Consider the following 11,506-nt stretch of genomic DNA (forward strand, 5'->3'; position numbering starts at 1 on the left):
TTAAGCCGCCATGTTTGCTTACGTATATTACGTTGATTCTGCGTCGCCCAATCGTTTGACGGCAGCCGTTTTTCATAGATCTACAAAACATGGCGGCAGAGCAGGCTGAGGATTTTTCAACAACGACCGGTAGAGAGGATGTTTTACAGCTCTAATGAGCCGCAGGGAGCGCCGTTCCGTGCGGAAAAGGAGGCTAATGCTAAAGAAAAAATAATTAGCAGGTTGTAATCTGTTTACAGTCAGCGTTTACTGGTCTTAAAAAAGATTAAAAGTTAAAATGTGCAATGGCTGTGTACAAAAAGAATATCCCGACCGGGTAAGTTATGGCCATCACTTGTTTTGACGTACAAATGCTAACTTACTTAGTAAATGTATACTATACTAACGTTACAGTTAGCTACGAGTAACGTTATTTACCTAGAGTCATGCTAACAAACCTCCTACATCGATGATACCATGATACTCTAATGCTTAAATATAAAATCAGGATGCCTTTGAGAAAGAATGCGTGTTAAATGTGATATGCGTGTAACTTTTGGTATATTTTGATCTCCTCTTTTAAAATATTCTGTATTTGTATGCCACTCTGAAGAGTTTGGAGGATTTCCTATAAGTGTCTCTGTGTTTGTAGTTAGTCACAATGTCACTGTTTCAGTAATGACTTGTCTTTTAAAAGATGTCGCCCTACAGTGTTTCAAAATGAGTACATTTAGTCAAGAGGGAAGAAAGGATTTTGTTTGAATTGTTTGTATAGCACACCCAGCTAAAAACATTTTGGAGGCTGCTTTGTGGTGTTATTGAGTTGCATTGTATGATACTGACAGGTGTTTCTATTATTTTGTTTGCTTAGGGGAACACCTGTCTGGAGAATGGCTCCTACCTGATGAACTACCTGGGCTGTGCTAGCTGCCATCAGAGGGACTTCGTGCTGATCAGTAATAAAGCCACAGAGGATGAAGATGGAGAGGAGATTGTCACATATGACCGTCAGTTGCTCTTCTTGTACCCCATTTACAGTAGACAAGCATTGGGTTACAGCATTGACACATTTACCGACCAGTTTTCATTCTAATAGGGTAGAACCACCAGATAATACACTCTGTGGGACAATGTGGTTATGAAAAATTAAAGAGCAATTGTGGCATGTGCAAAAGGTTTGAGGCCTATTAAGTCCTCCACAGGCAGATATCAGAGTCTTCAGAGTTTAAGCCCTTCTCCTCCTTCCCCACTACTTCAAATTCTGAGATATTTTTAGGTGGTAATATGGTGGTAAAAAGTCTCTAACTCCACTGCAGCATGTTTCACCAATGTTCATTTTGTTCCTCCAGATGTTTGTAAAAATTGTGACCATGTCATCGCTAGACATGAGTATACTTTCTCCGTTGTTGATGAATACCAGGTGAGTAATGTTGTTGTGCTTATTTACCTCCATTTGCCTGTGTAAAATCTTTTAATATGTGTATTAAGTCTGTTTTTCTTTGTCCAGGAGTACACTATGCTCTGCATGCTGTGTGGAAAGGCAGAGGACTCCATCAGTGTTTTACCAGATGACCCCAGACAGTCCGCTCCTCTCTTCTAGACCAAACCTGCAGGCCATCACTCACTTTTTAGATTGACTAACACCACCATAGACGTGCTGCTGGCTCCTTGCCTCAGGGTTCCAACCAATTTTATTATCCATTCAAAATTTTATGCATATTCTTCAAGTTCTTAGCTGTCTATTAACTACTGTATTCCTATCGCAGTTGTGCAGGAAATATAACTTTTTATGACAAATACAAACATTCTGTATGTCAATTAACTAAGAACTGTAAATAAACATTTTTTTTTTTACTACTAAGAGTTTTGTAACCTGCTGCATGTTACTTCTCCTTGACTCAAAATATTTGATGTTACAAAGTCAGAATGTAGAAGAAAAAATTCAGCTACAGAAATGACAAAATACAGCTTTTTTAAAATCCAGAAATAGTTATGATTTGTTAAAGTTTGTCTGGCAAAAATGTTGAAATGTCAGGAATTTTTAAAAGTAAAGTCATCCACTCACAAAGTCTGTGGTCATTTATTTTGCCAAATAGTGTGTCCCAAAACAGTCAGGCTCCACTGTGGTTTTGAGCCCAGAGGTGCTACTCTCAATTTTCAAGCTCTTTCTTGACTGTGGAAAGAAACAGTTGTCAAAAGCAATCTCCCCACAAGGTCAAGAATAAACGTTTGGTGTCAACATTCAAATGGAAAGTTTTTCAAACGCTTGGAAAAAAATGTTGATTTAACATCTATAGGCAAACTGAGGAAGATTATGTTATATGACTGACTGCTGAGGAACCTGTTTGTGAGATTGTCTGTAGTAAGTTGCTTGTTATAGTGTCAACATCCGGCCATTGTTGTAGTTTCACTTACCTGTGCAGCAATAAAAATACATAGCCTACCTGTATCTGCCATATTGGACCCCTTATATTTAATACATCCGGTTACTTATATTCATAAACTCGTAAACACTGATAAACCTGGGAAGTGCTGTGGAAAAAGTTAGTTATCAGTGCAGTCAGTGTAGCATGAAAACCCAAAAGATAAGAAAATCAAATTTACTTAAAAGATTTATTCATAGCTTATCCCTGTGGAGTTTCAGTCTGTGTTACTTCTCTGTCACTTCCAGCTGCTAAACTGCTGGTTACACATTGTCTTCCTCCACATTTTAAATCTCAGCGACCACAACAGATGGAGTCTTCACTTCATTGTGGCTTCATTGTGGTTGTCATCTGGGACACCCCCCTCTTCTCCTCTCCCAAGATTCAGTCACCAGCTCATCAGCAGTCTCTGTCTCCTTCGCTTGCAGGGACATCTGTCACTGAAAGCAGCTGCTTCGACAGAATTTGACAAGTGACTGTTCTCTGGGGACGAGTCACAGCCTGATGTGGTGTGACTGTTAAGTCTGTTTCTTCATCGTTTGAGCGCGGTTTAGTCTGTTTAACTGTAAGGCAGTTTTCTTCTCATTTATCTGATCACTCACAGCAGTGCTGAGCTTGGTGCTGTCTCTTTTGTATAAACTAGTTCTAGAGAAAACACGGCAATGCGTGTGGAATATCCTGAGTGTTTCCATTGTTGTGAGAGCCACAAAAACTGGGCAAATAAAGCAAAAACTATCAGCATAGCTAGATGCTGCTGTGGCAAAAGGAAATAGTGAGGAAATTTAGGTGAATTGGTCCTTTAATCATAACAAAAAGTCCATGTGTAGACAGGCAATAGTATTTTTCAGATCTGCTTATTCAATGTACTTAACCCTAAAAATAAAATGCAACAACCATCAGACATGATGAAAACGTCCCTTTTTTTAATCAGCTTTTGTCTCGTCATTTTCATGATAAATGAAAATGCACATACAGTAGGTGTTGCTCTATATTATGATGTATTTTTGATCAGAAGCAGTTCAATAAAAATACAGATGTTTTAACCGATTGTACAAATTAATAATAAAAAAAAAGCATTTGCAATGATACTCATGCACTTGTACAATACTTAAGCATGAGTGCACTTACATTTACATTCTAATGTGCTGAAGTCTTTTGCGTGACAAGAACTTTCTAGCAAAGTAAAAGCACAATACTACACTGTGATATGCTGAAATGAGCAATTCATTGTTACATACTATAATTAATCTCACAGTTTTACAGGAGTGAGGTCAATATGGGACTGCATGCCCTGGTTCTGTACATGAATGCTGATGTTGGTATACTGCTTGTGGTGTTACTTACTATTAGTGTTCTTAATGTGAGTACATGGTTTCTATTAGTGTGTACCATTTTCCTAATGGTACATATCTACAGTTAGCATCATTTTTACATCCCTCAAGTATTAAACATTATCTTTTTGGTCTCATATTAGGCCTACAAGAAGTGTTCAAAGAGGAGTGAAATGAGAGGTAAGAGTTGGCAATCTCAAGGTTTTTCTCCACCTTTTTGTTTCAACCGCAGATATCAAGCAACATCGTCAAGTATTTTGAGAGACACATCCAACAAATGAATAAATAAATAAATACAATTTATCATACATTTTACATTACATACAGTACATTCCCTTGAGTAAATACCATATTTACACATGCTATCAGGGACTGGATGTGACACAGCCTCTCACTAAAGTTGCACGATCCGGATCAGTCTTTTGAGTCAAACACAGTCATCGATTCACTTTCCCAGAGCCTTTGCCCTCGTGGATCAGGCCCCTTCCCCTGAAGCTGTGGCCCCACTGACCTTGCCCGCCAGACCCGTCCTGAGGGTGAGCGTGCCGAGGAGGAGGGGACCCGGAGAAGCTGGAGGGAGAGCGGCTGCGTCCCTGTAGCGCCCCGCCCTCACGCAGCTCCTGGCGGGAGGGGGAGGAGCTTAGTGAGCGCTGCAGGGAGGAGGAGGAGCTGCGAGGGCGAGGAGGAGGGCTGAAGAGCAACCCGCTGCGGTCCTGCATCAGCTGCGTCAGACTGGCTAGGAAGTCTGCGTCACTGGTGCTGCTGGCACGCACTCTTAACCGCCGCCGTCTGGAGAAAAGAACACGAGACATTATGATGCTCCATTTTTGATACAATGTATTTAGATTCTTTGATTGCTTTTCTGTCTAGTAGTTTTCATTGTTAGTGGCAAAGTCTGCCATTGCCAAGCTGGATTCAAACTGTCTACCTAAGCACAAAGAATTGACAGGAAACGATGTATGCGTGATATCCAGCTTTACTGTTTGTAATTTTATCTCACAGATATCAGCTTCATTGTTTACTGTTCACTCCTCCGTTGTGAAGCAGTCACAGGAAACACAGTGTATTTGCCACAGAGGTTTGCAGCAACTGCGATAATTCAAGTTTTTTGTGAGCAGATTTAACAGATTTAACACCTCAGCAAGGTCCCAACCAGCTACTATTACAGTGACCTACTATCATGCTCGTGGTATTATGGGCTGACTGACCTCTTGTTAAAACTGACTTTGTTTGGCTGCACTGCAAACTAAAACACTGGCTGATTCTCTGCAATATGTGCTATATTTCATATATTTGGCTGTAGTATTAAACTGCATTAGGTGTTACCATCAGTAACAACCATTATTGCCAAATGTATCCGAAACATCCACCTTCTAATAAAAACTGACAAATGTCTTTGTTCGACTTTCAAAAATCTGTTTTGTTTTATAAATGTCTTGGCTATACATAGTTCATACCTGTTGTCCACACACGGGCGGATAGGTGGTTTCCCAGGAGGTGGCCGAGGCAGAAACCTGCTTGTGAGTTGCTCAGGTACAAAGGTGGCGCTCACAGGACGAGGGATCTTACTTTTGCTACCTGATGAGGAGGACAGAGAGAGGGGGTCTTCTCCCGCACAGTCGGACCTGGAGCCTCGCTCCGAGGAGAGCCTGTCCCTCGGCAGAGCAGAGGGCAGGTTGTCGCAGGACAGAGACGGGGAGGGTGAGTGGGTGGGGGAGCCGGGGACTGGGCTGCTCCAGCGATGGCGCCTCTCCATGTTGAGGTCCCTGCTCGGAGAGTCCATGGGGGCGCTGGGGTCTCGCACCGGGATTCGGCTCAGTTTCGGCGACAAGGGCGAGTCTCTTCGCCTGAGCAGAGGCGGTGGTGGCGAGGAGGAAAAGGTGACGGTGCTCTCTATAGCGCCCCCCACCGTGTCAGCTTGGGGCTGCTGATTCGGCTCAGAGGAGCGATCAGGCAGACCAGAATCACTCTCTGGGTCTCTGTCATTGGTAAGATGAGCTGTGAGGCCTTTGGCTGGCACTGGAGCTGACTCCAACCTCCCTCCATCCTTTAAGATCTCCTCTGGGAGTCCATCAGATTTACCAGATGGGGCCTCCAGTGGTATTACATCGCTCTTCTCTTGTACAGGTGACTGTGACGCACAACTGGAGGACTGAGACGAGTTTGATAGTTGTTAGTGTGTTGCTGAAGAAATTATAAATGTCATATCACCTCTAACAGGGGTATAAAGAGCTTGACAATATAAATGCAAAAGAAATTATATCATTTTTTTACCTTAATGTCTCACATTGCTGTTCTCAGTTAATGTAAAGTAAAATACATTGTCACCCCTACCTGGTCCATCTGAGGTCGTCCCATGATGACGGAGGGCATTTGTCCCAGCATGCCCGGCAACCTCCTGTGGCCCAGTAACCAAGTGCCGGGCATGGCCATCTGAGACAGGACGGGGCTGCTGGGCACCGCGGTGGACTGGCCATCCTGCGGCTCAGAGGAATGGATTCTCAGTCTCGGCGGGTGTGTGGGTGCCCGGCTTGTCCTCGTGCAGGGTTTCTGCCGGAGGTTTGCTTCCTCCAGAACCGCTGCCTTGCTCCAGCTCCAGCATCACCCACTCCTGAGAGTCTCCCTCTTGGGGCACAGGACTGAGATTTACAGCCACAAAGCCACTGCTCGCTGCGCCCTCTTCGGGGTCGGGGGTCGCTGTGCCAGAGTGGTCCTCGTTGCAGGAGGGCGTCTGCTGCCCATGTCCCCTCTCAGGAATGGATTTCTCGCCGACATGAGAAAGGACTGGACGCTGTTTGCCCAGGCTGAAACAAGAAATCATATTATTATTATTAAGTATTATTGTGAGATTCTGCCTGTTTATTAAAAATGACATTTTTGTGTTGTAATCTGAGGTGTCTTGAGTACTAACTAGGCCTCAAGGAAGCGCTCGATTGTGGGCTTGGGTTCGGGTGCGAGCCTCTTCTCAAATGCCAAGCTCTGGCTGTGCCTCATCCTCCGGAGCAGCGGTGCAGCCCGTTCCAGGAACATGGTTTCTGATCTCACCCGTCTAGGAGAACTCTGCATGGAGCCGGTGTTGGGACTCTGGTTCCCCTGGTTTTGACTGTGTTCGTCCTCACTCACCACCTGAGGAGAATGAACGAAGGCTCAAAAACTGAAAAGCTGTCCAATTTCTTTCCTTTACTAAGACTGTGGGTGACAGCTTATAATAGGTTTCTATTCAAGGCCAGAGGGAGTAGAAGTAGTAACAGAAGTTAGTGGGGTCTTAGCCATTATGATATCTCTAGGCAAAACTAATGTAGCCTTAAATTTAGATTTATGTTATGGCTCTATTGTAATGTATCTATTAGTTGGGGGTGGTTTTGTGCAGGGACATCCACCGTACAGAAAAAGAAGCAGCTACATAAGAATAATATTACAGCAGGTAGGTAGGACTATTTCTACTGAGCGTTTACAGTAAGCCACAGTGCCCTGACCTTCCTGATCATCTGCTGGGCATGTTTATGGTTTCTGTTGCGGTCCATCTCTTCCCATACATCTCCGCCGGGGGTGGTTGGCGTGGGGATGGGGGGGCAGTTGTCAGCGTCACTGAGGCGCTCCCCTTGCAGGACATCCTCGGTGTTCTCCCGCTGCAGCTCGCCTGGCAGCACTGAAGCATTGGCCATGCTGTGGAGGAGAGGGGAAGGTCACCCTGCAGCTCGTTTCCACAGCACAATTTAGAGCAGCGATTTCTCAGGGATCTCTGACTGTGCAAATTCCCGGTCTAAAAAAAGCTGCAGTGGTTATATATTTGAATACATTTCCAACAGTGTGTGAAGGGACTTTGAATGGCACGAGTGAAAATGCAACAATGAGCCCTTAATGGATTCAAAAACTAAATGGCTGTATGTAAATAGTGATAGAGCTGTCTTTAACTGTAAGCACCCCAAGTACGCTGGTGTGAGGCGAGTGAGCTGCTGAGCAGTGGTTGCTGCGGCAGTGATGGTCAGCATATCCTCCGAATCACATTTCTCCCAGTCGTAAGGGTCATTCTCCAGCACGTTGTGGCTCTTCATAGCGTTCTCAAACACTGACATGAGGAGCTGTCGCAAAAGAAACCCAAAACAAAACAAAAAAAACACCCACAGGCATGAGACATCTGGAGAGGAATTAAAAATGTGTGTAAAACATCGCAAACAAGAGATTGCTCACCTGATAGTCGGGCTTAGTGAAGTAGTCCAAGGTCAAGATATGATCCAGGAAAGCACTGAACTCTGAGGGAAGGTGCTTCAGCATGAGCCGATGGTCATATGTCTCTTTAAGATTTCCTACTTGTTCCTGAGAGCAGAGAGAGAGGAAAACATAAGAAAATAATTGGATAAACACACACACATGCTGTAATTTAAAAAAAAGTGTATATAGTATCATAGAGGCACATACTTTGTCTTTAATTTTCCTCCAGGGAAGTTGACCAACCATGAATTCAACCAGCATGTAGAAAAGGGACCACAGGTCATCATGACGACCCATTTCCTGCAGATTCAGATACGCGAGGGTGAGGAAGCAAGTAAATTAAAAGTGGATGAAAAACAAGACTGCTATAAGAAAGCGTCTTTGGTCCATACTTACCTTATTCTTATGAGCATTGATTGAGGCGTATCGCACAGTTCCTCTGAATCCTGCCACAGGACGAGGCTAAAAGATATGGTGGAATGAAAAAGAGAGACTGAAACACAAACAGTGTATCTACAACAAACCTGTTCTGGGCCTAAACACATTTCAGATGTGACTGGTGGGGAGTCCCAGGCATCTAATTATTTTGGGATGTTCACATGCCAAACACTCACTGGATGATTGTCATGTTAATATGGTGTGAAATGTCAATTTGGATGCCTTTAAATTTGTATTAGAAGACACCCTGTCAGCTGAATGACTCCCTTGTGCTGTTAGAGTAAGTCTTTCTCTGGTCAAACACCAATTCAGCATTTTACTAAAAGGCCAAAAAAGGTAAATCTGTTCATCATCATGAAGCAATTATATCTCAGTATATAGATAAAGACTTTTCCAAAGAAGCTGAACAAAAATTTAGATCACACATAGTATCTGACTGTGTTTTCTTTTGGATTCATTTCACATAAAACTTTTTTGTGTTAATAAAAGACAAAACCCTTAACAGTTTACAGATTATGTTTTAAAATAGCTTTTTTGGACTTGTAGGATCTTTTTTTAAGAGGCTAAAACAATGCTTTCAGGAAGCTGGCGCAGAGTACTTACTGGACGGACTTCCTGGCTGGAGTTGGTGAACTGTCGGGCCAAACCAAAGTCAAGCATATAGCAGCATCTGCAGGTACTGGCTAGTCTTCCCATCGCAAAGTTAGACTGGACGGAGATAAACACAAACAAGGTAAGATTAAACAGTAACAAATCAACAACCTTAAGAACTATCTGGGGTTTCAGGTCAACTTACTGGTTTAATATCACGGTGCAGGAAGCCTACAGAGTGGATGCTTTCAATGGCCTCTAATATCTGCTTTCCAAGTCTTAAGGTTGTAGAGACGGAGAAGGTGCCGCGGGTCATGGTCCTGCGCAAATCTGCTAGATTCCTCCCCTGTAGACAGAAAATCCAGCATTCATGATTTTGTGTCACATTCAAGATGCAGAGTGATATGGTGTCAGAATGGTGTCAAATACTTGACTGATATTCACTGATAAAAAGCCTACCTGGAGTTCCATCACCACATAGTTGAAGCGATCGTTCCTGCCACAGCCCACAAAACGACACACGTGGTCTTTGCCTGTCAAAGAAATATATGTTGACATATATATATATATATATATATATATATATATATATATATATATATATATCACTAGGTAGATTGGTACAGCTATTAACCTTGTTGTTCATAACAGCCACAACCTTTGTTCTCCCTGTGTGTACATTTCTCAGCACCTATATTTACTGATACTTTTCAAGACACAAAAGTAGGTCTAAATATGTGTGTGTAAGTGTGATATTCTGCATTATGCATGAACTCTGATTATGTGAAATTTTAAAACCACTGTTGGAATATTTAAGAATTAATAGACCATCTGGTGCTTATGAGGTACATCATAAAAAAATTGTAGCCTATTCATTTTTATGAAACATTAACCCTCCTGGAAAAAGAGCATAGAAGCTGTTATACAACAGTAAATGCCATATGTTTAATTACATTTCAGACTTTTTAAGAATCATGTAACACCAGATAGAATGTAAATTAATACCATTTTCATGGGCAGTAAGGCCTACCAGTTTATCATTAGGTCCATTCATCTATATTAATGTCACATTGTTGTCTGTATGTCCTGACTGTATATAACAATAACTCTTGTTGCAGCTAATTAATTAATGTGACCTGGACCCAGGTAAGTGGCTAAAACCGATAGCGTAACCAATTAAAAATAATTATTTCATTAAAGTTTTTCCTAAATTTGACACTTGCTCATTATGTGGTGATGAGCCTCCTAGCGACTGTAGCCAGCAGTAATGGTGTGATAGTGCTGACTGCAGCACAATAGGCTGTCACAACAATCCTGTTTAAAGATATAACATCTCCTGACAGTCTGCAATCAGATACTAAAACATCTTATAACTAACATTGCTGCCTATAACAGGCAGGATAAATAATATTCAAGAACTTTGTACATGACATTTAGCATTTTTAATACTGTCTAATGTCTTTTTTTGGAGGGAGAACTGTATTCAGTGATTTATAAGACTTCATAAGACTTTAGAAGACTTATCAAGACCTGCAGATACCCTGCTTTAGCTAAGCCATCACCTGCTAAAGACACTGAGTCATGGTCTTGGGTTTACCAACTTGGCTACACGACTTCTTGTCTGAAACCGCGTTACACATTAATTCTCTGTGACTTCTCAGCATCACTCACCCTGAAGCTTCTTCAGCACAGCTACCTCCATCTTCAGCACTTGTTTGGGTTGCTGAGCAGACTCCACCTTCAAGGCGACAGTGGCCTGGCTCAGCTGATCCAGGACCTCGTAGATCTCCCCAAACCCACCTCCACCTATCTTCCTCATCTGATGGGCAGGGGTTATTCATTGTCATCACAAAGCACACACACATGTGGAGCAAGGCATGCTCTTGGTTAAACATCAGGTGATCTGTTTTGGTGATATGAAACTTACCACTTTCCATCTGTCTCTGACCACGTCTGCCACTGACAGGATGTCTGTGTGCTCTCCAGCCCCACTCATCCTGAGTGCTCTCAGCTACAGCCTGCACCTGGCATCAGAGGCGCAAGCCCCTCTACTGCAAACAGGGAACAGATTTTAAGACACACTTGAGTATTCTGTTTCACAACCACTGCATGCTGCATGCTGCTGAGTCTGCAGCTGATCAAAAAGAACATTACTTGTCAGTGACTCTACAAAAATATGTGGAAATTTAAATTTAAATGTTAGCCACACCTCACGTCTCCAAAGCTCACACAAGTCGCTAACCAGTGCTAGCTGGTGTGATGGTCAGGGAAAAGACAGCGGTCTGGCATTGTCTGGTTTGTTTGACTCTGTGCCAAACGCTACCACGACTAGCGCAGCGGTCATAACTGGCTAATAACCGGTCGTTTTATATGAGAGGATTAGCCGTCAGGGTGCTAACCTCGCTGGCTGACCCGTGGGGAACGCGGCGGCTCCGGTGGTGGTCCTGTAAACAAGCTAACTAGCATGTTTACTAACAGTAACCGTTGGGGGAAGCTAACCGTTCTTACCTCGCTTCGTTGCACCAGTGCGAA

At 43.0% G+C, this 11,506-nt stretch overlaps 2 protein-coding genes across 2 annotated transcripts; one reads left to right on the forward strand and one right to left on the reverse strand.

Annotated features, from left to right (window-relative positions):
* Positions 1-122: 122 nt before the first annotated feature.
* churc1 (churchill domain containing 1) lies at positions 123-2,047 on the forward strand. Its single transcript, XM_018694982.2, has 4 exons — positions 123-316; positions 851-986; positions 1,329-1,399; positions 1,487-2,047. Exons 1-4 carry the CDS (start codon positions 278-280, stop codon positions 1,577-1,579), a joined length of 339 nt encoding a protein of 112 aa, XP_018550498.1. The 5' UTR covers positions 123-277; the 3' UTR covers positions 1,580-2,047.
* A 1,256-nt stretch (positions 2,048-3,303) lies between these two features.
* Positions 3,304-11,126, reverse strand: ttbk2b (tau tubulin kinase 2b). The gene is given in 15 exon segments (XM_018694980.2): positions 3,304-4,522; positions 5,191-5,885; positions 6,068-6,229; positions 6,231-6,537; positions 6,645-6,859; positions 7,210-7,399; positions 7,658-7,815; positions 7,925-8,050; positions 8,153-8,245; positions 8,342-8,407; positions 8,987-9,091; positions 9,180-9,320; positions 9,434-9,507; positions 10,646-10,793; positions 10,902-11,126. Coding segments are annotated over 15 exon segments (2,901 nt in total). The 5' UTR covers positions 10,971-11,126; the 3' UTR covers positions 3,304-4,170.
* Between the last annotated feature and the right edge of the window lie 380 nt (positions 11,127-11,506).

Source organism: Lates calcarifer, linkage group LG7_1 (genome assembly GCF_001640805.2).
Source record: "Lates calcarifer isolate ASB-BC8 linkage group LG7_1, TLL_Latcal_v3, whole genome shotgun sequence".
Taxonomy (NCBI): domain Eukaryota; kingdom Metazoa; phylum Chordata; class Actinopteri; family Centropomidae; genus Lates; species Lates calcarifer.